Consider the following 27,204-nt stretch of genomic DNA (forward strand, 5'->3'; position numbering starts at 1 on the left):
CTTGCAGAATATCTGCCACTGTTTGGCAATTTGGATTTTATCCAGAATGGTAGAAACAGCTAAGAGCCAGGTCATATGTAAGAGGGAATGCAGAGGAACAAGGACATGCAAGGGCCCAAGTGAAATGTTCTCATTCTTTCAGTGTCTCTTACATGTATACTGCTCTATCTTGATATTTTTCTTTGTGTGTACTTATATTTGTATGTGCATAATTATATTTTACACTTACTTATGGCATAAATTATCCTTAAATCCTCCATAGTGCCTTGCACTGGTAATTGGTTAATATGCTGATAATTTCATATGCTGATATGCTAAAAACCATTTGTAAATTGGTTTGAACTTCCCTTTAGTGTAAGCCCAACTTTCCATTCCTGGGTATATAGTCACCTGGTTTTATAAAAACTGACAGTCAAAAAAAAAAAAACAAACTGACAGTCACCTGGTTTTATAAAAAAAAATTTTTTTATCTCTTCCAATTCCTTGTCGTCTGATTTGTTTACCAATAACATTTCAGTATACTCAGCAGCAATAGAAGATTTTAGTGGCTGTCATTGTAGCTCTGAAGAAAGCATATATAGTGCTGTAGGATGACTGGGAAATACTAAAGACAGTTCAGCATTTACTGAACTAGATCCAAGTGTCACAAAAAAGATTATAAATGGTCCTTGCTTTATAGTTACTTATAAGCTTCCCTGGTAGCTCAGCTGGTGAAGAATCCACCTACAATGCAAGAGACCACAGTTCGAGCCCTGGGTGGGGAAGATCCCCTGGAGAAGGGATAAGCTGCCCACTCCAGTATTTTTCGGCTTCCCTGGTGGCTCGGGGAGAAGGCAATGGCACCCCACTCCAGTACTCTTGCCTGGAAAATCCCATGGACGGAGGAGCATGGTAGGCTGCGGTCCATGGGGTCTCGAAGAGTTGGACATGACTGAGCGACTTCACTTTCACTTTTCACTTTCATGCATTGGAGAAGGAAATGGCAACCCACTCTAGTGTTCTTGCCTGGAGAATCCCAGGAGCAGCGGAGTCTGGTGGGCTGCCGTCTGTGGGGTCGCACAGAGTCGTACACCACTGAAGCAACTTAGCAGCAGCCGCAGCTGATGGCTCAGACAGTAAAGAAACAACCTGTAATGCGGGAGACCTGGGTTCGATCCCTGAGTTGAGAAGATCCCCTGGAGGAGGGCATGGCAACCCACTCCAGTATTCTTGCCTGGAGAATCCCCATGGACAGAGGAGGCTGGCGAGCTGCAGTCCATGGGGTCATAAAGAGTTGGACATGACTGAGCAACTAAGCACAGCACAGCATAGTATGATCAGTATTAACACAAATACTGTAAACAAAGTGAAATGAGTCCATGGACATGCATTTTATCTTATGTCATTTTAGAAAATACTGGGATCACCAAAGACCTAAAAAAATGTTTGTTAATACTCTTTATAAAAAAAAATACTCTTTATAGTCTAGATAGATATAAGTGATTATTAGCATCTTCCAGAATACCTTTCCAGGTACACCGAATTTGTCCCCTCTATGAATTTACTAATTTCAGAATGCTATTACAACTCCTTTAGAAGTGGATTTTTAAACCCAAAACAAATGAAAAACTATATGACGATAATTCCTGTCTGTACCCTTAAAGTGACTTTTTTGATCCTTTGGTTCATGTAGTCAAATTTATCATTTATTGGCAACACGTGATTAGTGGTAAATTAAACTGTTGGGTGTTGAACAAGTGAGGAACATGGAGTGAATTAATTCACTTGGAAGTGACTTGAATTATAATTCAGTGATATTATCTTCATAGAAGAGATTTATTTTTATAGAACTGAGAACAAAAAAGGTTCAAAAATCTTGATTTCTAGTTTTTCTCTTATAACTGATTTGCTGCCTACCCCTGAGTCATTTGCCTAATCTCTGTCAGTGTCCTCATTTGTAAAATGTAATATAGGCCATAACAACTCACTTCCAAGATTGTTGTTTAGACTAGATAATTTAATATTTAAATTCATTACTGTCTCATTATTTCTATCACTGTGATTACTACCTAATTAAGGCATTTAGGAAAAATAAACTCTGATATAGATTTTAGGTGTTTATTAGCATCCTCAGAATACCTATGCAGGTAGAGTGTTTTGCCTCTCTTCAATACACTTACTTAGAGCATTATTGTTTGTAGTTGTCTAAACTTTTTGGAATTGATTTATTGGATCCTTAATCTGGCATACTCCAGCCGTCCAGATCGCCTTCGGGACATTGCTGATCGCTTCAATGTAGACCATAATGCAGTCCTGGACAATGTACTTTATGCACGTGCATATACTAGTAAGAACTCCCTGCAATTGGATGCTTAGGCTGTTTTAAGGTTGGCAGCATTGATGTATTATTTGAGTGATACTTATATTTTGACATTATTCTTTTTTCTTTCTATTTTACTTTTCTCCAGATTTATTTAGTCAGTCCACAGATTTTATTATCTAAGTCCTTAGACATTGAAATGCTCTCAAATTATTTCTTATTCTGTGTCTTTGAAATGGAGAGTAACATTCTTTTGGATAAGGTATCATTTGGTATGTATGCTGCCATATTTAATAAAGTCATAATTAAGAAAATCCTTCAGGGGCTCTCTTTTGCCAAGTTCCAAGGACATACATGATCTTAGTCTCTGCTTCTTCTAGCTTTTGTAACATTTTCCTACTGCACTTCCCATCAGGTGAACATCAGATGGAGCTACTTGATTATGTAGCAGCAAAGTTCCATGAAGAAGCTGGCATCTTTAAGCTACTGGTACAAGCTTTTAAATACTGTTCAATCTGCAGCTATTTAGCATATTATCTTTCTTCTGTTGATTCCAATTCAAATTAACTTCCATTTCCAAATGCACTATTTATTTTTACATTAATTTTGTACAGATCATTGATTCAATAATGGCACTTTTCCGAGTGGATTTCAGTGGTCGTGGGGAGTTGGCTGAACGGCAGCAAAAACTGGCCCAGATGTTGTCACGACTCCAAAAAATATCAGAAGGTAGATGTTTAAAATAAACGATGAAAAAAAATAAAATAAAATAAAATAAATAAACGATGATATCAGAATAGCATCTGTGACTGTTTGCTGGATAAGCTTTGCAGAGAAGCTCAGAATAATGTCAGGAGACAATCTATTTTTAAAAAATAAAATTTCCTTCATGGGGATACAACACTTTTTTAAAACCAGAAATACTGATTCTAAAACAATAAAGTACTTAAATAATATAACAATAACTTTGTGTTAACAGTGAAAAAACAGGAATGTAATCTTGTTTATCAGAGAAATTCATGGCACAGTGTTTTTCTAAACTCTGAAATCTAAACAATGAACTTTTAATATTTATATTGCCATTCTCTTAGTTTCTTAATTTTATTTCTTGATGCAGAATATAATGTAGCTGTGTTTGTGACCAATCAAATGACTGCTGACCCAGGAGCAACCATGACGTAAGCCCCAATATTCTGCTTTTGTATTTCACAAAAGTTAGTATCAAAAGGGTTAGAGTGGAAAAAAAGTAGAGTGTAGAATAGGAAATAATTCCAAAATGATCAGTCTTGACATGGGCACAAATCTGTCACAAATCATGTTTTTCACAGTACATATTACTTCATAATTGCAAATATCACTTATTTGTTATCCAGATCTGTTTGTCTCTAGTTCTTTATAAAACAAAGCAATATTTTAACTATTTTCAGAGATATTTGGGGTTCTTTTTTGTCTAAAGGATATTGGAGAACAATAAGAAAAAATCTTGGAAATAAAAACTTATATACAAGATACATGAATGGTTTCTTACGGGGAGGGGAGGTGACATTTATTATGTGTAGGAAGTGATGTGGAGACTTCTGTCACCAAAGATACATGAATGGTTTTTGTCGCACCGATAAGCTGTTAGCCTTAAAACAAAAAAGCAGGCTCTCTACAGGATATACATGGGATATATTTGTAAGAGGTCCTATGAGAGAAGTCTCCTATTTGAAGAAACAGAATTTCGGTTCATGCTAGTCCATGCTAGAAATAATTTGTTTTTTGTTGAAGTAATTGGGCACATAACATAACATATTGATGCCTCTTCTTGAAAGATGGCAATGAATAGAAGGATAAGGAGAGTGAAAGTAGGCTAGCGAAACAGAGAATTCTAAGAAAGGTTAGTTGCCACCATCAAAAATTTTGAGCACTGTGTATCTGGATAAGCAATCAAAATAACCCTGAATCTATGTATTGCTTTTTTAAAGATCTTTTCAATGACTTTTTATTTATAATTATTTTTAGCCAGAGAAAAGTTGAAAGACTAGCACAATGAATACACAAATAATATTTGCCTAGGTTCATTAGCTGTTAACATTTTGTCATATTTTTTCTATGTGTGTGTGTGCATGTGTATGTAAAATCTCTCTATATACTACATATGTCCACAGGCTTATATATGTATGTATATGTTTTGTGAACCCTTTGAGAGTTTTTTTCCTTGAATTATTGAGAATTATTTGCAGACATCATGACACCTCACTTCTTAAACTTCAGCCTATCTCTTCTAAGAAGAACATTCCCGTACATAGCTACAACATAATTAGCATAGTCAGGTTGCTAATTTAATACTGGCGTACTAGTTATCTAATATATGGTTATATTCAAGTGTCTCCAGTTGCTTCAATAATATCCTTTGTAGTTTGACAGATTTCTTGTTTTGTTTTTGATTCAGGATCAGTTAAGGAACATGCATTCCATGTACTTGTCATGTCTCTTTAGTTTTCATTAATCAGAACAGCTCCTCAACCTTTGTTTGATTTTTGTGACATTGATGTTTTTGTTGCACACGGGATCATCAAGTCCATGCTGCCTGCATTTGGAGCATGTGACATTTTCGAAGAGCACAGGCCAGTTGTTTTTCAGAATGTCTCTCAATGTGGAGTTTATTTTTTCTCATTATTTAAAACGTTAAACACATTTGGCAGGAAAACTATATACGTGATGTTATGACCTTTTCCATATATCATATCAAGAGGCACACTCTTTCAGTTTGTCCCATTATTACTGATGTTCAGTTTGATCATGTGATTAAGATGGTGTTCACAAGATTTCTCCATTGTAAAAAACCTTTTCCCCTTGGTAATTAATAAGTAATTTCTGGGGTGATACTTTGAAACTTATGCAAGTATCATGTTCTGCACCCATTGATTTTAGCATCCATTGGAGATTCTTTTGTTTTTAATTATTTATTGATTTATTGGCTGCACTGGGTCTTAGTTGAGGCACACAAGATCTTCCATCTTCATCGGGCATATGAGCTCTTAGTTGCAACATATGGGATCTAGTTCCCTAATCAGAGCTCAAACCCAGGCTCCCTGAGTTAAGAGCACAGAGTCCTAATCACTGGACCACCAGAGAAGTCCCTATTGGAGATTCTTGTTTAAATCAATTATTACTGTGATGGCTGCAATACAAAGTTCTGTTACTTTAAAACTGAGTCAGTATGTCATTTGTTAGCAGATAAATCAATCATTGACATATATGTTAGAAGATACTTGATATAATATTGTAAATTCTGAAAATTGTTCTGAAATGAATGTATCTCTCTTTAGGCATTTTCTGAACTCGTCGTAAGAGTATTGCTGCATCTTTTGCAGTTTGATATAGCTCTCACTTTTCAGTACCATTTTATGAATATTTTCTACTTAATTACAAAAGATTCCAATGTGAAAAGTTTTAACTACACAGAAGTTTTTAAGCAAATTTTTTTTTTTTGGTTTGGTCATTTTTTTTGGCCTCACTTTGAGGCATTCAGGGTCTTGGCTCCCTAACGAGGGACTGACCTGAGCCCCCTGCAGTGGATGAGTGGAGTCCTAACCACTGGACCACCAGGAAAGTTCAAGCACGTTAAAATGACTGGGGAGAGAGAAATCATTAATTCATTCAATATATATTTATTGAAAATATACTATGTAACAAGATTCTGGGAATTCAGTAGTGAACAAAGGAGACTGTGTGCCTTGCCTCCGTTAGGGAAAAAGAAAATACATGATGTCCATTTAATTTAAATTTTAAAGTCTTGATAGGTCATGCAAAGTCTGTAGTCCTTGAGTGGTTAGGGCAGTCTCTGTTTTATATGGTGTCTTTCATACACAGGACATGAAGTACTTTTCAAAAGAATAATTTTAAGCTGAAGAGAAATGGAAGATTTTTAAGGCTCACTTTAAAAAGAGAAAATGACTCATTGGCTCAGAGGGAGGAAGTGGGTTGCATTCAATAAAACAGTACAAGTTAAGGAGCAATGTTCTTTCTTCAGGTGTTGGGAGGGAACATTGAAGAGGCCAAAACTGTCGATCTAGAGTTAGAAGGCAAAAGAAGTCTGTGGAAATTAGGTCAAATAGAATTCTTTTTCTTATATTTGTAAAAAGTTTCGAAGAGAATCAAATCATTTTGAATTGACTCCAGTAAGAGAAAAATAGAGAGGTGACAGAAAGGAAATAATTGAAGAGTCAGAGAGCAGAGGAGATTTATAATGAAGGAAGCTGGGTAAAGAGCTAAACAAAGTAACAAAGGCTAATATTTTTGCTTGGTGAATCTGCTTTGAAATAGCATCTCTTCCACCTGGCCAGGTTATACAGGAACAAGTTTCACTATAATTAGTATATTCTAAAATGTATTAATATTATGACAATATAAATTAAATGCATGTGCTGTAAAGCACATAAGTTGCCACAACTAAATTAAAAAAGAAATTTTAAACTAAAGAACTCCAAATACTATTAGAATACTTTCCATAAAGAAAATATCTTTGTTTCTCAGTATTAAAGGAACTCCAAACTGCAGCTCTCCTGGAGCCTGTCAGAGAAATATCATTATAATTGGTATGAGTCCCCAAGTACACTGACAATAATTGAGGCTTATATCCCATGCATTGTACTCGATGGCACATCAATTTAAAAAGGAACAAAATTATAGAGGCGAAGAGCTGCCATATGATACAGCAGAGCAGTAATTCCTAGATAAGGCTCACAGATACAGATTTTAGGACTAGAATGATCCAGTTGACAAAGGCCTGGAAATAGTCAAAGTATCAGCCTGTGAAGCTCCATACCACAGCAAATAATCAGATAAGCAACAAATAAGACCTTGATGTCCCCCTACTTCATTTGTGTATTTGTTTCCCTAAAACAAAAAGTCATCTTAGAATGTTTGCAGTCCTGTACGTGTGCAGTTTATTCTTTAAGGATGTCACTTACTGATTCTACATCATTAGTATAAATGATTGAGGGCAGGAGGAGAAGGGGATGACAGAGGATGAGATGGTTGGATGGCATCACCAACTCAATGGACATGGGTTTGGGTGGACTCCAGGAGTTGGTGATGGACAGGGAGGCCTGGTGTGCTGCAGTTCATGGGGTCGCAAAGAGTCGGATACGACTGAGCAACTGAACAGAACTGAAGAGGCAGAGAAAAAACATTAAGCCAAGATCACTAGCATGCTGACCTTGTGAAGCATTTAAATTATTTGAATTTTACTTTCCTCTCCCTCAAAATTAAGAGCACTTATATTTATTGGTTGCTTACCATGTGCCAAATGCTTTCACTTATCATCTCATCTGATTCTCATATCACCCCTTCAGAGCTTGCCTGCTGTGCTGTGCTTAATCCCTCAGTCGTGTCCGACTCTTTGCTACCCCATGGACTGTGGCCCACCAGGCTCCTCTGTCCATGGGGGTTCTCCAGGCATGAATACTGGCGTGGGTTGCCATGCCCTTCCCCAGGGGATCTTCCCAACCCAGGGTTCAAACCCAGGTCTCCTGCACTACAGACGGATACTGTCTGAGCCACTGGGGAAGCCCAAGAATACTGGAGTGGGTAGCCTATCCCTTCTCCAAGGGATCTTCCCGACCCAGGAATTGAACCGGGGTCTCCTGCATTATAGGTGGATTCTTTACCAGCTGAGCTACCAAGGAAGCCCTAGCTCACCTCCTAGATCTCCATATTCTATGAAGCCAGTCTCAGAATATTGCCACATCTCTCCCCATCTCACCCCCCAAAACCCAGAATTCTGTCTTCAAAACTTTTTTAAATGTGTAGATTTTTCTGCATAGTTTGAGAGGAAATGGTGGGGTTATTTAACAAAACATCTTACCCATACTGTATTTTTTAAAGCCATCCTTTTTTTTAAATTTATTTTTATTAGTTAGAGGCTAACTACTTTATAGTATTGTAGTGGTTTTTGTCATACATTGACATGAATCAGCCATAGATTTACATGTATTCCCCATCCCGATCCCCTCTCCCACCTCCCTCTCCACCCGCATCCTTTTTTTTGCCCAAATTCCGCTCTTTTGGCAGTACTCTTCTCTCTTTATCTTCCTCCAATCTCAAAACATCCTCCTCACTTTCGGACATGTTCATTCAGTCTCTCAATGGACCCCTTCTAAAAAATTCCATCTTTAAGCTTGCTCCTTAGCAAGTCAAAAGTACCAGGAGTACCAGTTTTCTCTCACGTTCGCCCTTGCCCGGACCCCTCAAGGTCTCCACTCCAGCCAGTATTTGAGGTAGACACTATTGTTACTCCTAATTTATAAAGGAGGAAACCGAGGCTTAGCGTGCCTACTTGGTCAATCACACAGTTAAAAAAACAGGAGACAGAATTTAAACCTAGGTATCTAACTGCAACGCTGATGCTCTTTTAGTCTCACTGTGCTATTTTTCTTATTTCATCCCAGAAAAATACCACCTGCCCTACCATCACCATAATCTTATGCTTCCTGCATCCTGATTTGAAGTTGAAAGATCAGGAGATTCTCTGTTTTGCCATCAACAATATAACATGCTGTATCCTGTTCAACCAAAGCAGGATAAATGAAACAATTTTTCTTGGCCTCTCTATTCCTAATATCTACCCCTGTCTCTTCCTCCTTCTCATCATACTCCCCCATCCCCTGAGAAAGGGAGAAAAGAAGAAAAGACAATATAGAAGGGGAAATAAGAGAATAGGCTAAAGGAAGGATGTGGGTGGCTTTCTGAAGCTGTTTTCTCTTGGTCAGAAATAGAAGTAAATTAAAGCTCTCTAAATGAATGTGGAATGGTATTATACCTTCTTGCACTTTACCTCAAGACATGTTTATAATTGCTAGAACACTCAAGAAGTTCAAAGAAACTTGAAGAAAAATTTCTTGATTTCAGATTTGATCACTCTTTCAGTGAGGTGTAAATCAAGAAATTTTTCTGGGATCCCAAATCACTGCGGATGGTGATTGCAGCCGTGAAATTAAAAGATGCTTGCTCCTTGGAAGGAAAGTTATGACCAACCTACACAGCATATTAAAAAGCAGAGACCTTTGCCAACAAAGGTCCGTCTAGTCAAGGCTATGGTTTTTCCAGTGGTCATGTATGGATGTGAGAGTTGGACTATAAAGAAAGCTGAGCGCCAAAGAATTGATGCTTTTGAACTGGGATGCTGGGGAAGACTCTTGAGAGTCCCTTGGACTGTAAGGAGATCCAATCAGTCCATCCTAAAGGAGATCAGTCCTGGGTGTTCCTTGGAGGGACTGATGTTGAAGCTGAAACTCCAATACTTTGGCCACCTGATGCGAAGAGCTGACTCATTTGAAAAGACCCTGATGCTGAGAAAGATTGAGTGCAGGAGAAGGGGACGATGAAGGATGAGATGGCTGGATGGCATCACCGACACAATGGACGTGGGTTTGGGTGGACTCCAGGAGTTGGTGATGGACAGGGAGACCTGGCATGCTGTGCTTCATGGGGTCGCAAAGAGACATGACTGAGTGACTGAACTGAACTGAACTGAAAGAGTGACTCTTAACGGAATCATTTAGTTAAATAATAATAGTCTCCATTTTTTATTTTTTCTCTTTTATTTTCCTTTAAAATTCCCTATTACTCCCCCATTACTCCTTAACTTTCATTTACATAGATTTTTACGATTTTTTTAATTAGGGGAAAAAAAATTTATTTTTTCTTTCTTTCTTTTTTTTTGTTTTTTTTTCTTTTTTTTCTTTTTCTTTTTTTTCTTTTTTCTTCTTTTTTTTCCTTTCCGTTTTCTCTTTTATTTTCTATTTTTCTTTTTCTCTTATTTCTTTTAAAGTCCTCTAGTACTCCTCTACTACTCTTCATTTTCATTTTCACTACACTATAACCTTACCAAAAAAAAAAGAGAAGCCCTATCTTTAAACCGAAGATTATTCTCTCCCAATCTTGACTCTCTGTTTTCTACCTCAGAACACCTCTATTTCCTCCTTTCCCCTTCTCTTCCCAATCCAATTCTGTGAATCCTTGTAGGTGTCTGAGATACGGAGAACACTCTGGGAACAGACAGCTGCGTAGATCTGTCTCTCTCCTCTTGAGTCCCCCTTTTTCTCCTCCTGCTCATCTCTATCTCCCTCCTCCCTTTTCTCCTGTTCATGTAACTCTGTGAACCTCTCTGGGTGTCCCTAACAGGGGAGAATCTTTTCGCCATTAACCTAGAAGTTTTATTATCAGTGCTGTATAGTTGGAGAAGTCCTGAGACTACAGGAAGAATAAAACTGAAATCCAGAGGCAGGAAACTTAAGCCCAAAACCTGAGAACACCAGAAAACTCCTGACTACATGGAACTTTAAGCAATAAGTGACCGTCCAAAAGCCTCCATACCTACACTGAAACCAACCACCACCCAAGAGCCAGTAAGTTTTAGAGCAAGACATACCACGCAAATTCTCCAGCAACACAGGAACATAGCCCCGAATGTCAACATACAGGCTGCCCAAGGTGACACCTAACACATAGACCCATCTCAAAACTCATTACTGGGCACTCCATTGCTCTCCAAAAAGAAGAAATCAAGTTCCACGCACCAGTACACTGACGCAAGCTTCCCTAACCGGGAAACCTTGACAAGCCAATCGTCTAACCCCACCCACTGGGTAAATCCTCCACAATAAAAAGGAACCACAGACCTCCAGAATACAGAAAGTCCACTCCAGACACAGCAATCTAAACAAGATGAAAAGGCAAAGAAATACCCAACAGGTAAAGGAACATGAAAAATGCCCACCAAGTCAAACAAAAGAGGAGGAGATAGGGAATCTACCTGAAAAAGAATTTAGAATAATGATAATAAAAATGATCCAAAATCTTGAAAACAAAATGCAGTTACAGATAAATAGCCTGGAGACAAAGATTGAAAAGATACAAGAATTGTTTAATAAAGACCTAGAAGAAATAAAAAAGAGTCAATTAAAAATGAACAATGCAATGAATGAGATCAAAAACACTTTGGAGGGAACCAAGAGTAGAATAACGGAGGCAGAAGATAGGATAAGTGAGGTAGAAGATAAAATGGTGGAAATAAATGAAGCAGAGAGGAAAAAAGAAAAAAGGATCAAAAGAAATGAGGACAACCTCAGGGACCTCTGGGACACTGTGAAACGCCCCAACATTCGAATCATAGGAGTTCCAGAAGAAGAAGACAAAAAGAAAGGCCATGAGAAAATACTCGAGGAGATAATAGCTGAAAACTTCCCTAAAATGGGGAAGGAAATAGCCACTCAAGTCCAAGAAACCCAGAGAGTCCCAAACAGGATAAACCCAAGGCGAAACACCCCAAGACACATATTAATCAAACTAACAAAGATCAAACACAAAGAACAAATATTAAAAGCAGCAAGGGAAAAACAACAACACACAAAGGGATTCCCATAAGGATAACAGCTGACCTATCAATAGAAACCCTCCAGGCCAGAAGGGAATGGCAGGACGTCCTGAAAGTAATGAAAGAGAATAACCTACAACCTAGATTACTGTATCCAGCAAGGATCTCATTCAGATATGAAGGAGAACTCAAAAGCTTTACAGATAAGCAAAAGCTGAGAGAATTCAGCACCACCAAACCAGCTCTTCAACAAATGCTAAAGGATCTTCTCTAGACAGGAAATGCAGAAAGGTTGTATAAACGTGAACCCAAAACAACAAAGTAAATGGCAACGGGACCACACCTATCAATAATTACCTTAAATGTAAATGGGTTGAATGCCCCAACCAAAAGACAAAGATTGGCTGAATGGATACAAAAACAAGACCCCCATATATGCTGTCTACAAGAGACCCACCTCAAAACAAGAGACACATACAGACTAAAAGTGAAGGGCTGGAAAAAAATATTTCATGCAAATGGAGACCAAAAGAAAGCAGGAGTCGCAATACTCATATCAGATAAAATAGACTTTCAAATAAAAGCTGTGAAAAGAGACAAAGAAGGACACTACATAATGATCAAAGGATCAATCCAAGAAGAAGATATAACAATTATAAATATATATGCACCCAACATAGGAGCACCGCAATATGTACGGCAAACACTAACGAGTATGAAAGAGGAAATTAATAGTAACACAATAATAGTGGGAGACTTTAATACCCCACTCACAACTATGGATAGATCAACTAAACAGAAAATTAACAAGGAAACACAAACTTTAAATGACACAATGGACCAGCTAGACCTAATTGATATCTATAGGACATTTCACCCCAAAACAAGCAACTTCACCTTTTTCTCAAGTGCACACGGAACCTTCTCCAGAATAGATCACATCCTGGGCCATAAATCTAGTCTTGGAAAATTCAAAAAAATTGAAATCATTCCAGTCATCTTTTCTGACCACAGTGCAGTAAGATTAGATCTCAATTACAGGAAAAAAATTGTTAAAAATTCAAACACCTGGAGGCTAAATAACACGCTTCTGAATAACCAACAAATCATAGAAGAAATCAAAATATGTATAGAAATGAATGAAAATGAAAACACAACAACCCAAAACCTATGGGACACTGTAAAAGCAGTGCTAAGGGGAAGGTTCATAGCATTACAGGCTTACATCAAGAAACAAGAAAAAAGCCAAATAAATAACCTAACTCTACACCTAAAGCAATTAGAGAAGGAAGAAATGAAGAACCCCAGGGTTAGCAGAAGGAAAGAAATCTTAAAAATTAAGGCAGAAATAAATGCAATAGAAACTAAAGAGACCATAGCAAAAATCAACAAAGCTAAAAGCTGGTTTTTTGGAAAAATAAACAAAATTGACAAACCATTAGCAAGACTCATTAAGAAACAAAGAGAGAAGAACCAAATTAACAAAATTAGAAATGAAAATGGAGAGATCACAACAGACAACACTGAAATACAAAGGATCATAAGAGACTACTACCAGCAGCTCTATGCCAATAAAATGGACAACTTGGATGAAATGGACAAATTCTTAGAAAAGTATAACTTTCCAAAACTGAACCAGGAAGAAATAGAAGATCTTAACAGACCCATCACAGGCAAGGAAATCGAAACTGTAATCAAAAATCTTCCAGCAAACAAAAGCCCAGGACCAGATGGCTTCACAGCTGAATTCTACCAAAAATTTAGAGAAGAGCTAACACCTACCTTACTCAAACTCTTCCAGAAAATTGCAGAAGAAGGTAAACTTCCAAACTCAATCTATGAGGCCACCATCACCCTAATTCCAAAACCTGACAAAGATGCCACAAAAAAAGAAAACTACAGGCCAATATCACTGATGAACATAGATGCAAAAATCCTTAACAAAATTCTAGCAAACAGAATCCAACAACATATTAAAAAAATCATACACCACGACCAAGTGGGCTTTATCCCAGGAATGCAAGGATTCTTCAATATCCGCAAATCAATCAATGTAATACACCACATTAACAAATTGAAAGATAAAAACCATATGATTATCTCAATAGATGCAGAGAAAGCCTTTGACAAAATTCAACACTCATTTATGATTAAAACTCTCCAAAAAGCAGGAATAGAAGGAACATACCTCAACATAATAAAAGCTATATATGACAAACCCACAGCAAGCATCACCCTCAATGGTGAAAAATTGAAAGCATTTCCCCTGAAATCAGGAACAAGACAAGGGTGCCCACTCTCACCACTACTGTTCAACACAGTGTTGGAAGTTTTGGCCACAGCAATCAGAGCAGAAAAAGAAGTAAAAGGAATCCAGATAGGAAAAGAAGAAGTGAAACTCTCACTGTTTGCAGATGACATGATCCTCTATATAGAAAACCCTAAAGACTCTACCAGAAAATTACTAGAACTAATCAATGAATATAGTAAAGTTGCAGGATATAAAATTAACACACAGAAATCCCTTGCATTCCTATATACTAACAATGAAAAAACAGAAAGAGAAATTAAGGAAACAATACCATTCACCATTGCAACAAAAAGAATAAAATACTTAGGAGTATATCTACCTAAAGAAACAAAAGACCTATACATAGAAAACTATAAAACACTGATGAAGGAAATCAAAGAGGACACAAACAGATGGAGAAACATACCGTGTTCATGGATTGGAAGAATCAATATTGTCAAAATGGCTATTCTACCCAAAGCAATCTATAGATTCAATGCAATCCCTATCAAGCTACCAACGGTATTTTTCACAGAACTAGACCAAAGAATTTCACAATTTGTATGGAAATACAAAAAACCTCGAATAGCCAAAGTAATCTTGAAAAAGAAGAATGGAACTGGAGGAATCAACCTGCCTGACTTCAGACTCTACTACAAAGCCACAGTCATCAAGACAGTGTGGTACTGGCACAAAGACAGAAATATAGATCAATGGAACAGAATAGAAAGCCCAGAGATAAATCCACGAACCTATGGACACCTTATCTTTGACAAAGGAGGCAAGGATATACAATGGAAAAAAGACAACCTCTTTAACAAGTGGTGCTGGGAAAACTGGTCAACCACTTGCAAAAGAATGAAACTAGAACACTTTCTAACACCATACACAAAAATAAACTCAAAATGGATTAAAGATCTAAATGTAAGACCAGAAACTATAAAACTCCTACAGGAGAACATAGGCAAAACACTCTCCGACATAAATCACAGCAAGATCCTCTATGACCCACCTCCCAGAATATTAGAAATAAAAGCAAAACTAAACAAATGGGATCTAATGAAACTTAAAAGCTTTTGCACTACAAAAGAAACTATAAGTAAGGTGAAAAGACAGCCGTCAGATTGGGAGAAAATAATAGCAAATGAAGAAACAGACAAAGGATTAATCTCAAAAATATACAAGCAACTCCTGCAGCTCAATTCCAGAAAAATAAATGACCCAATCAAAAAATGGGCCAGAGAACTAAACAGACATTTCTCCAAAGAAGACATACAGATGGCTAACAAACACATGAAAAGGTGCTCAACATCACTCATTATTAGAGAAATGCAAATCAAAACCACAATGAGGTACCATTACACACCAGTCAGGATGGCTGCTATCCAAAAGTCTACAAGCAATAAATGCTGGAGAGGCTGTGGAGAAAAGGGAACCCTCTTACACTGTTGGTGGGAATGCAAACTAGTACAGCCACTATGGAAAACAGTGTGGAGATTCCTTAAAAAACTGGAAATAGAACTGCCATATGACCCAGCAATACCACTTCTGGGCATACACACTGAGGAAACCAGATCTGAAAGAGACACGTGCACCCCAATGTTCATCGCAGCACTGTTTATAATAGCCAGGACATGGAAGCAACCTAGATGCCCATCAGCAGATGAATGGATAAGGAAGCTGTGGTACATATACACCATGGAATTTTACTCAGCCGTCAAAAAGAATTCATTTGAACCAGTCCTAATGAGATGGATGAAACTGGAGCCCCTTATACAGAGTGAAGTAAGCCAGAAAGATAAAGAACATTACAGCATACTAACACATATATATGGAATTTAGAAAGATGGTAACGATAACCCTATATGCAAAACAGAAAAGGAGACACAGAGATACAGAACAGACTTGTGAACTCTGTGGGAGAGGGTGAGGGTGGGATGTTTCAAAAGAACAGCATGTATACTATCTATGGTGAAACAGATCACCGGCCCAGGTGGGATGCATGAGACAAGTGCTCCGGCCTGGTGCACTGGGAAGACCCAGAGGAGTCGGGTGGAGGGGGAGATGGGAGGGGGGATCGGGATGGGGAATAAGTGTAAATCTATGGCTGATTCATATCAATGTATGACAAAACCCACTGAAATGTTGTGAAGTAATTAGCCTCCAACTAATAAAAAAATTTAAAAAAAAATAATAATAGTCTCCATTTACTGAGTGTCTTTTGCGTGCCAAGATCACTGGAAATGTAGAATTAATGCTTTATAAATGATCTGGCACTGTTCCTGGCATGTAGTAGGCTCCTCATGAGTTGTCTTGAGTCTTGAATATGTCTTGACTCTTCACAACTGCACTAAAAAGTAAGAGGCTTTTTTGGTTCCCATTTTACAGTTGAAGAAACAGATTCATAAAGGTAAATAATTAGCCCAAGGTAACATAGATAGAGTGTCAGGATTAGGAAAGCAGATAATAATTTCAGTTACTGGGTTACTGCCTTATCTAAATTATTTCATTTTATTCTTACAACTACTGTACCAGTTATGTACAGTTATTATTCTCCATTTAAAATCAAGAAACAGACATTGAGAATGAATAACAAGTTTCCTGAGGTCATATGGCTATCTGGTAAGCCAAAATTTGAACTAACTCTAAATCTCTTATGCCACATAGAATATTAAAGCTGTATATGCCAGGGGAAAGGTTCGCATGCTGTCATTTGATAAGCTTTGGAAGGATGTGTCAATCACCCTGTTGAATTGACCAGAGTTCAGGGCCCTTACCCTTACAGAGTATTGATTTGGTCATCCACTGAGAACAAATCCATTTCTTAGGGGCAGATTCACATTAATCAAACTTATGAGACTCAGTGAAAGATCAGAGGGCCAGTTTACTGATAAAGAAATATGTAACTTCATTTGAGGTTCTTATGACCAGGGTGTTCTCTCTTTGTGGGCAGACCTACAGACCTTGTACTCTGTAGGCAGAATCCAAATTTTAATCCAAAATTATTTACTAAATATGGAATCCCAGCAAAGGGAAATAATTAGATGAGCTAGAAGAGTGTCTGCCACATAGTAAGGACTCAATAAATCTTGGTTGTTACTGTTATTGTTAATACCTGTCCACACCAGAGCAGGAAGGAACTATGAATCACCTAAACTTACATGAAAATTTTTGTATGTGTACATTTGTGCATTTTTCTGGGGAAGAGTTTATATCTTTTATTAAATTATTAAAGTGTTGGTAACTTACAAGAAAAGTCAAGAGCCATAAATTCCCCATGAAATTCTACACAGAAACCTGAACACTTTGATGGAACAAGTAAAATTTGAATTGGTTTGATATTCTCTAGAGCTAAGGCTATTTATTGTGCTGTGTTGTACTTTGTTTTAATTAAGTATAACCTCTTACATTATGAGTTATTTTTAGGACATTTTATCCCCATGTTATCTTTCCTGTGTGATTTCTTAGCACTTTTGCAGATCGTAGCATTTATTTCCCATTTAGTTAATTCAAAATCATCTCTCTTTGGAAATGAGTGTTCATCCCCTAGTAAGTGTATCTATCTCTCAAGAGTGTCAGTATTTGTAATGACCTTGTAATCATAATTTATTTTTGATTCCATATGATCATAGTAAGAGCTTACCTTTCCTGTCTCCTACTTTAGAATAAAGTTTAGATGATGTCAGTAAATATATTTCTGAAACTCTTCTCAAATTCAGAACCGTACAACATTGAAGGCTTCCAGTGTACAGTTAATGAGCAAGAAAGAGGTTCTCAATCTGCTCTCATTTACATCAGAGCATCATGCAGAAGGGTTGGGAATTTCTTATTTCTTATTTATCCCTTGCCATTCTCCATAGAAAAGTTGCCTTGTAATTGCAGGTATTTTTGTATATAGTCCATATGATGAAACCTGAAAAGTGTTCTGTTAATTCAGTTTTCAAGCAGACCCCAAAAAACCCATTGGGGGACACATTCTGGCTCATGCTTCAACAACAAGAATAAGTTTGCGAAAAGGAAGAGGAGAGCTGAGAATTGCCAAGATTTATGACAGGTAAGTATTTTTTTATTCTTAATCAGATTCTTGTGCATATGATGTTACGTAGAATTACTTCTCCCGAGAGGCTATAATTATTCCAAGGGCAGACCCTACATGCTTGAATTTCCTTCTCAAAAAGTATTAAATGCATTGGAAAGTCCCTAATATGTGCTAGGTTCTAGGGATTCGGGGATTTTGTTGACAAATAGGCTTGGTCCCTGACCTTCCAAATGTTACAGTAAAGCTAGATAATGAAATAACTGATTTTCACTTTAAGTGAGGTAAATGCAGGAAAAGTACAGCATGTTATAGGGATGTTCTTCTTTCTACTAGTTTTCTTTTCTGGTTTCAATTTAAACAGCGCTTCCTCAAGGAACATTTCCCTGACCCTTACAGTCTAGGCTAATACTCTATGTTACACCGTATATTCTTTCACAGTACTTACTTATTTAATTAATAGTTATAAGCTTAGATTTTACCAGTAGTAAACCTAAAGCGATTTGAATTGAGGGGGCATTGCTCACCCCTTCCTGAGCACTGCTGACCCTTCTCTGTGGACCTCCCCCATTTTTGCCTATCTGTTGTGTTATCTCTGAAGGGTTGGCGGGGAGGGGACCTTTACCCTTCCTGCAACTGTTCCTCAGTAGAAATACCTTTGACTGGGTCTGGAAAGGCTGAGCTGGAAGAAGCAGCCCTTCGTTCTGAGCACTTGTTTCAGACCTGAGGCTGGTGGGCATGGGGGTGCGGTTGGAGCTGGGCTTCAACACCTAGGATGCTGTCGCCCAGCTGGTAGGGTTGCTGGGCTTCAGGATTCCAGCTCCAGCTCTTGCCCCTCTCTGACCTGAGAGAGCTCCTTGATCCCCTGAAGCCAATAAACAGAGAGTAAGAAAACAATCTTTAGAGTGAGAAAGCTAATATCTTGGCCATTTAGAGATGAACTGCAAAACAAGAGCCTGGCATGGGGCTAGGACTAAAGATTTTTATGGAACTTTTCAAGATTTGCAAGTATGTAGCATGTATGGACTGTGAAGAAAGCTGAGTGCCGAAAAATTGATGCTTTTGAACTGTCGTGTTGGAGAGTCCCTTGGACTGCAAGGAGATCCAACCAGTCCATTCTAAAGGAGATCAGTCCTGAGTGTTCATTGGAAGGACTGACGCTGAAGCTGAAACTCCAATACTTTGGCCACCTCATGCGAAGAGTTGACTCATTGGAAAGGACCCTGATGCTGGGAGGGATTGGGGGCAGGAGGAGAAGGGGATGACAGAGGATGAGATGGCTGGATGGCATCACCGACTCGATGGACATGGGTTTGGGTGGACTCCGGGAGTGGGATGGACAGGGAGGCCTGTGTTCTTAGTGCCTCAGACAGAACAGAGGCCAATATTTGTGACTGACTGATGAGCCAGTCTTGGGCAACAAGGTAAAGATCTGTAATAACTCTTAACCCTAGTGAGGAAGAAAATCAGCCAAAAGAAATCACATGAGCTCTTAATGTGGTTTTGGCTATGAATCACAGTGCTTATTATGTATTGTAATTATAAATATTAAATAATCAGTTCCCCTATCTGGGTGGTTTTTTTTTTTTTTTTGGCTGCACACGGGCTTTCTCTAGTTGGAGCAAGCAGGGGCCACTCTTCGTTATGGTTCTCTGGCTTCTCATTTTGGTGTCCTCCCTTGTAGTGGAGCACAGCCTGTAGGGCGCTCGGGCTTCAGGAGTTGCGGTTCATAGGCCCTAGAGCATGGGCTCAGAAGTTGTGGTGCACAGGCTTAGTTGCTCTGTGGCATGAATATTCCCAGACCAGGGATTGAACTCTTGTCCCCTGTATTGGCAGGTGGATTTTTATCCACTCTACCACCAGGGAAGTCCCTCTATCTGTTTTTTATTCAGACCATTTCATCACTTTTCATCACTGGTACTCGTAGAGTATGATACATATGCAAGTGTCATGTTTTGTGGAGTTTCAGCAATCTCTAGAAATTTGTTACAAATGAACTTTGTTGAATTAAGTAGAGAGTAGGATTGTTTCATCTTTTTACTAAAATTTCTTGGTCTATATCTTGGACAGATTGCTGTGCTTAGAACTTTCCCAAGCATTTTTCACTCTGAATTGTAATCAGCCCATTACATGTACGTTGCCTTCACTACAATGATTGAGTCTGGTTCACTAATGTCCCAAGAGCTTAGCATGGTACTTGGCATCTAGTAAGAGCTCAGTAACTATTTGTTGAATTAACAGATGAATGAACTCCGTCTACATGTTCAGTCATTTGTATATTTAATCAAGTCTTCTAAACTTTTAGGAACAAATAACCCCTGCAGTTTTTACAGTCCTAAGAGAACACTCGGGTTCTGCAGACTCAACAAAGGATAATTAAAATTACCATAGAAGTTAATTATGTCAAATATCCATAAATTTGAGTAAAAATAGCAAAACCAGATCAGAACTTAAAATGTCAAAATAGTTTTCTGTACAGCTTGTACTTCCTTTTTTATGGTTCCTAAAGATTTCTCACGAAGAATTCTCCTTGACTTTAGAAAAAACATTTTGATAGAGAAGATCATGAAGCTAAAAATGATAGCAATGCTAGCTAACACTTACTGAGTGGGTTCTATGTGGTAGGCCTTGTGCCAAATGGAGATTATTATCCACATTTACACATGAGGAAGGGCTTCCCTTATAGCTCACTGGTAAAGAACCAGCCTGCCAGTGCAGGAGACACAGGTTTGATCCCTGGGTTGGGAAGGTCCCCTGGAGAAGGAAATGGCAACCCACTCCCAATATTCTTGCCTGTGAAAGACCATGGACAGAGAAGCCTGGCTAGCTATAGTCCATGGATTCCCAAAAGAGTTTGACACAGAGACTAAACAACAATAACAACACATGAGAAAACCAAGGTCCCAGGTAGTTAGGTTACCATTGCCCCTCTAAAGTCTATTTTAAACATAGACACCAGAATGATCCTTTATAACACCAAATCAGGTCATATCTATCCTCTGTTTAAAACCCTCCCAATGGCTCCCCATCTTGAGTCAGAATAAAAACCCATCTCTACACTTCCTTTACAGAGCACTACATGAATGGCCCTATTCTTAATTCATGCTAGAAATGGAATACCCCCATTTCTGCTTCACAGGCCTCTATGAAGTCCTTTATAATCTATGAAACCTTTCCTGAGTTACCTAGCCTGCATAACTTCTTCTTTCCTTAGAGTCTATAACATATACTGACTTCAAGGGACTTAGCTTACTTTGCATATTTGTTATGTCATAGTTCACCTTTTAGGCTTCTTGAGAGTAATGCATACATCCATTCTAAGTCACTTCAGTCATGTCCAACTCTTTGCGACCCCATGGACTGTAGCCTGCCAGGCTCCTTTGTCCTTGGGATTCTCCAGGCAGGAATACTAGAGTGGATTGCCATTTCCTTCTCCATCTTGAGAGTAAAGGCTGTCTCAATTTTATAAATTCTGTGGGGTCTAGTACTTGCTAAAGTCTGATTTTCAAAGAGTTAAAAAAATTAAAAACATCACTTTGTGTAAATCAACGTAAGATGGACATGTGTTAAAGATTTTCTTCATCTCAATTAATGAAGAAACCACTGATTTAAAGGATAATTTGAGGAACAGAGATTTATGTAGTTGGTCAATTCAATGAAGAAATAAATTTGCTAATAGATGCAAAACTGGTTAATATCCGACCAGGCAATAAGTTATAACATTTGAAGTTGCCTTTTCTACTGGAGAGAAACCTATTGTTTCTCTACACAGTGAAATTCATTTCCATTGTTATAGACTGGCATCATAAGAATAATTTGCACTGCTATCGGTTTTCTACAAATAAATCTCTACTCCTATAGAGTTGTAAAATAAAATGTAAAATTTAAAAGAGCATGTAATGAGGGGTAAAAAAATAAAGAGCTTGTAAATCATATAAAATGTCAAAGATCATATTTAACTCAGGAACCAGTAAGATTTTATAACCAGATCAAAGGAAAAATCAAATTAACACACAGATGTAGTCATATAAGTAATGCTGAAATGAATTCTAAATTGATAAGAATGGGTCAGTATCCATAGGACAATAATCAATTGCATTCCTCTTCACATAATTTACATTTCTGTGGACAAGAACAATTTGTATTACTTACCATTTTCCGCAGCTCATGGAGTTGTAAAATAGCTCAAAGACAACGAAAACCATGGAATCCTCATAGATTTGTATAACCTGGAAGGATGTGTTAGGCAACCTGTTTTTCCACTGACTACTCAGTAATCTTTTAGTTTATTTCAAAGTCTTTCACGGTTTTCCCCTACATTAGTCATGGAAAGATGCACACCCATTTATTTTATTGTTTTTTAAAATTTTTATTGAAGTATAGGTGATTTACAGTATTACATTCATTTCTGCTGTAAAAGTGATTCTGGTATACATATATATGTATTCTTTTTCATATTCATTTCCATCATAGTTCATCACAGGATACTGAATATAGTTCCTGTGCTATAAGGAAGAACTTTGTTGTTTATCCATTTTAGAGATAATAGTTTGCGTCTGTTAATCCCAAACTCTCAATCCTTCCCTTCCCCACCCTGCCTTGGTAGCCACAAGTCTGTTCTCTCTATCTGTGCGTCTGTTTTGCTTCATATGTATGTTCATTTGTGTCTTATTTTGGTTTCCACATATAAGTGATATCATGGTACTTATTTGTATTTCCCTTTTTGATTTATTTTGCTTAGTATGATAATCTCTAAATCTACCCATGTTGCTGCAAATAGCATTATTTTATTTTTTTATGTGAGTAATATTCCATTGTGAGTATATATACGACAAACATATATATACATATACATACATACATTCATTTGTCAATAGACATTGGGTTGTTTCCATGTCTAGACTATCATAAATAATGCTATGAACATAGAGGTGCGTGTCTCTTTTTGAATTATGATATTGTCTGGATATATGCCTGGGATTGGGATTATAGGATCATATGGCAACTTTGTTTTTAGTTTTTCAAGGAACCTCCAAAAAAAAAAGGAACCTCCATACTGTTTTCCATAGTGGCTGTACCAATGTACATTCCCACCAACAATGTAGGAGGGTACCCTTTTCTCCAAATCCCCTCCAGCATTTGTTGTTTGTAGACTTTTTAATGATGGACATTTCGACCACTGTGAGATGGTACCTCAGTGTAGTTTTGATTTGCATTTCTTTGATAATTAGCGATGATGAGCATATTTTCATGTGCCTATTGGCCATCTATATGCTTTCTTTGGAGAAATGTCTATTTAGGGCTTCTGCCCATTTTTCAGTTGGTTTGTTTTTTTGTTATTGAGCTGTATGAGGTACATACTATTTAGAATCAGTAAACCCCTAACGGTCTTCTGCACAATGCCTGATAGTGCACTGTAAGAACACCCAGTTATCCCTGTTGCCTATTTCCAAGTTTAGGGTAATTTTTCTTGACATACAGAACCTTAGAAGTTATTATATAGAAGCTATTCTATAAATGTTTGTGACAGTTGATAATACTTGTAGATAAATTCTGCAATCCACATTTAGCTGTACCAACTCACATGTCTCAGGAGACTCAGACTAATAGGAATATGATGCCTGTGACATGAATACAGTATTTATAGCAATAGAGCTTTTTATAAACTTCTGTTCCCTTGTATTCTGTTAGCCCTGAGATGCCTGAAAATGAAGCCACCTTCGCAATAACTGCTGGAGGAATTGGGGATGCCAAGGAGTAGGTGGCGAATTGATGCAGATTGCTTCTTAGTGCTTATTAGGAGCTGAAGAAATGGAAAAGCAGTCTTAAATTTCAGATCTTGAAGTAAGAGTTTGGTTTTTTTTCATGTGTTACTAATGGAAAGTCAGCAAAAGAGATTTAACTCATATTTATTTTAAAAGTCTCTGATTTATAATAACTATACATTATGTGTCAGTTTAGGAATATAAATATGTATATGAATGAATAAACGTTTTGAGAATTAGGGAGGGATTACCTCACTTTAGCTTTCCAAAGTGAGCCACTAAGCAGATGGAACGTCTAAGAGCTCAGAAATGTCCCCTTCTCCTGCAACTTCCCCATGAACACAGAAGTGAATAAACTTACAAAGGAGGGAGGAATGTTTACAAGACACACACAAAAAAGTTTTTTTATTTATGATACCAAACTATACATTCACAATTTCAGCAACAGAAATGAAACATTAAATTAAGCTAAATTTTTAAATCATTTGACTTTTAGACAAATTGAAATTATTTTTTAAAAATGTACTTCTTATTGGGAAGATAAAAGCAAAGGTAATTAGAATCTTTACAATTTTAGGTGGTCAAGATAGCGTGACTTTTATATTTTAAGTTTTGGGTAGAGAATTCAAAATCTTTTTTAAGATACTAAGGTTAATTGAAATGTAAAATTTTTGTATACTAATTTTATAAATGTGTAAAAATATTGTTTTTTCTAAGTGTTAAAAATAAAATCCGGTTTTCAAAATGTATGTATAATAAAAATACTTATAAATTAAAACAGTAATAATATTTACACTGACAATCTTTATAGGTCTCAGAAAGGTTTAATTTCTTATGTTGCATCCACTTGTATGAGAATTCAAGTGCTAAAAGTACCATTTGTTACAAAAGGTATCTGATTATCCATTAAATCTTTCACTCACCAAGTGAATGTTAAGTCTAAACAATCTACAAAAGAAGTATGGTTCCTGCCCTCAAAAGAATGTATATACTAGTTAAAAGAAACGCCTAATGTTTATGAAAGAATGAGAGAGCAAATGATTAAAAAATACTTTGGATTGTGTGATTCCAGAAGCGGGGGAGGAACAGTTAAGCTGTGGGATAGCATATGCAGAGGTATAAAAGCTAGGATTTAGGAACAGAGACCAACTTGGCAAGCAGAAATTGTTTATAGTGTGAAGTACTGGGAAGTAAGAAATTTTTAATTTTACTATTATTTTTAAATCAGAAGCTGCTTCTCTGAATAAGCATAAGTTAAAGTCATTTTATATTTTTGCAAAGTCACTTTTTGGCCTTTTTTTAGTGTGCAAATATAAATGCACACTTTTTTCCTGAGGAGGGGAAGGTTTTACTACTTGATAAAAACAGCATTTCCAAGAGATTCCTTGGTATGCCAATCCTTGGAGAGGGAATGTACTAATCTGTTTAGGAGACCAGAGTTTTCTTAGTAGGACAGGAAATAAAGCTATTAAGATTTGAAATTCAGGAAAATTTCCTGGGTTAAACTGAGTACCCCCAGAAAAGAAGAATTTACCCATTGGTATAGAGGTGGAAACACAAGGACTACGGTTCTGTGGGAAAGGCTGGTTTCAATGTGTCACGTGGCTAAGGCTGGAAACCTCTCTGGATCCAACCACTCCTCTATGTCCTGCTTTAGAGAACAGTAGCTAAGCATGTGAATGTGCACTAAAAATAAAAAGCCCATAACCTTGGGGCCCAACTTTGGGAAAGCATAGCAGATTGTACAGTGCCCACTGAACTTTTCTAGGCCAGGTTCTATTTGTCACCAGTGACCAAAGTATCAAGTCTTTCCAGTCTTCCTCCTCCATCTGACTGTAGAAATAGCTTTGGCTTCTTATTCCCAGGGGCAGAGAGAGACTCAAAAAAGAGATGCTACTGGTCAGGACTATTTTGATTGCAAGCCACAGAAACTCAAACTAGCAAATGGAAGACATGAATTCATTGGCTCAAGAGACTGAGAAGTCCACAAGTAGAGCTGATGACCGTAGCCACCCACGGCTGAAGCCAAGATGTCTAACAGAATCATCAGAACATTTCTCTCTGCCTCCGTCTCCTGCTTTGCTCATTTTCATGCTGCTATTGTTCTTTCTCAGACTCTCCCCACATAGTAAGTAGCCAAAATGCTGCTTGTAGCTCTAGACTTACATCCCACTAGAAAAGGCATGCCTTTTTCCTCCATAGATTATTCATTCTGTGGAAACAAGCAAAAACCACCAAATGAGAACAGAGGCTATTTATTCAGAGTTGCTACAGCAAGAGTCTGTGACCTTAATTTGCTTTTGGTAGAGAGGCAAAGGCAGGCAGAGGAATGGGAAGGCTTTATAGAGGAAAGAAGGAAAGGCTTCAGGTACGCTCTGATTGGAGGCTGTTGGCATGGAGAGTTGGAAGATTAATTTAGAGATGTGGAAAACAGATAAGGGAAATAATACTGGCATCAGGGAGCTAATTTAGGAAACAGTTATGATAAATCAATTGTTAGGTGATAAAGAATGGGCCTGGGGTGGTAGCAGTGAAATGGATAAACAGTTCAAAAAGGTAGTGAAGATTTGGTGTGAGACTGAATATAAAAAGAGGAAGAGAAGGCAGAGTCACAGGTGACTTGACAAAGTTCTTTAACCTATGAGAGGAGATTATGTTTGTATCATGAATACAAATGAAGAAGTGTCAAATAAAGACTAGGGACTTTACCTGGGAGGGTAAGTTTCTATTAGTTTGCTAAGGCTGCCATAATAAAGCACCACAAACTTAGATGGCTTCAGTTCAGTTGCTCAGTCGTGTCTGGTTCTTTGTGACCCCATGAAGCACAGCACACCAGGGCTCCCTGTCCATCACCAACTCCCAGAGTCCACCCAAACCTATGTCCACTGAGTCAGTGATGCCATCCAACCATCTCATTCTCTGTCATCCCCTTCTCCTCCTGCCCTCAATCTTTCCCAGCATCAGGGTCTTTTCCAATGAGTCAGCTCTCCACATCAGGTGGCCAAAGTCTTGGAGTTTCAGCTTCAACATCAGTCCCTCCAATGAACACTCAGGACTGATCTCCTTTAGGATGAACTGGTTGGATCTCCTTGCAGTCCAAGGGACTCTCAAGAGTCTTCTCCAACACGACAGTTCAAAAGCATCGATTCTTTGGCACTCGGCTTTCTTTATAGTCCAACTCTCACATCCATACATGACTACTGGAAAAACCATAGCCTTGACTAGATGGACCTTTGTTGGCAAAGTAATGTCTCTGCTTTTTAATATGCTGTCTAGGTTGGTCATAACTTTCCTTCCAAGGAGCAAGCGTCTTTTAATTTCATGGCCGCAATCACCATCCGCAGTGATTTTGGAGCCCAGAAAAATAAAGTCAGCCACTGTTTGCACTGTTTCTCCATCTATTTGTCATGAAGTGATGGGACCAGATGCCATGATCTTAATTTTCTGAAT

The 27,204-nt window shown here is 37.7% G+C and overlaps 1 protein-coding gene across 5 annotated transcripts in view; it reads left to right on the forward strand.

Moving 5' to 3' along the window:
* Positions 1 to 26,563, forward strand: part of DMC1 (DNA meiotic recombinase 1) — a 43,212-nt gene extending 16,649 nt beyond the window's left edge. For 2 of the 5 annotated variants that reach the window (XM_043882197.1, XM_043882198.1), the window contains exons 9-14: positions 2,235 to 2,326; positions 2,715 to 2,788; positions 2,914 to 3,028; positions 3,417 to 3,477; positions 17,891 to 18,007; positions 23,681 to 24,046. In XM_043882197.1, the coding sequence (XP_043738132.1) occupies positions 2,235 to 2,326; positions 2,715 to 2,788; positions 2,914 to 3,028; positions 3,417 to 3,477; positions 17,891 to 18,007; positions 23,681 to 23,750 (529 nt within the window). In that variant the 3' untranslated portion in view covers positions 23,751 to 24,046. Of the gene's footprint in view, positions 1 to 2,234; positions 2,327 to 2,714; positions 2,789 to 2,913; positions 3,029 to 3,416; positions 3,478 to 17,890; positions 18,008 to 18,989; positions 19,109 to 23,680; positions 24,047 to 25,619 lie in introns of those variants that run through there. The other 3 variants (XR_006336732.1, XM_043882199.1, XM_043882200.1) reach the window with 3 other exon arrangements.
* The last annotated feature ends 641 nt before the right edge of the window (positions 26,564 to 27,204 follow it).

The sequence above is a fragment of the Cervus elaphus genome, chromosome 22, assembly GCF_910594005.1.
Source record: "Cervus elaphus chromosome 22, mCerEla1.1, whole genome shotgun sequence".
Classification (NCBI taxonomy): Eukaryota; Metazoa; Chordata; class Mammalia; order Artiodactyla; family Cervidae; genus Cervus; species Cervus elaphus.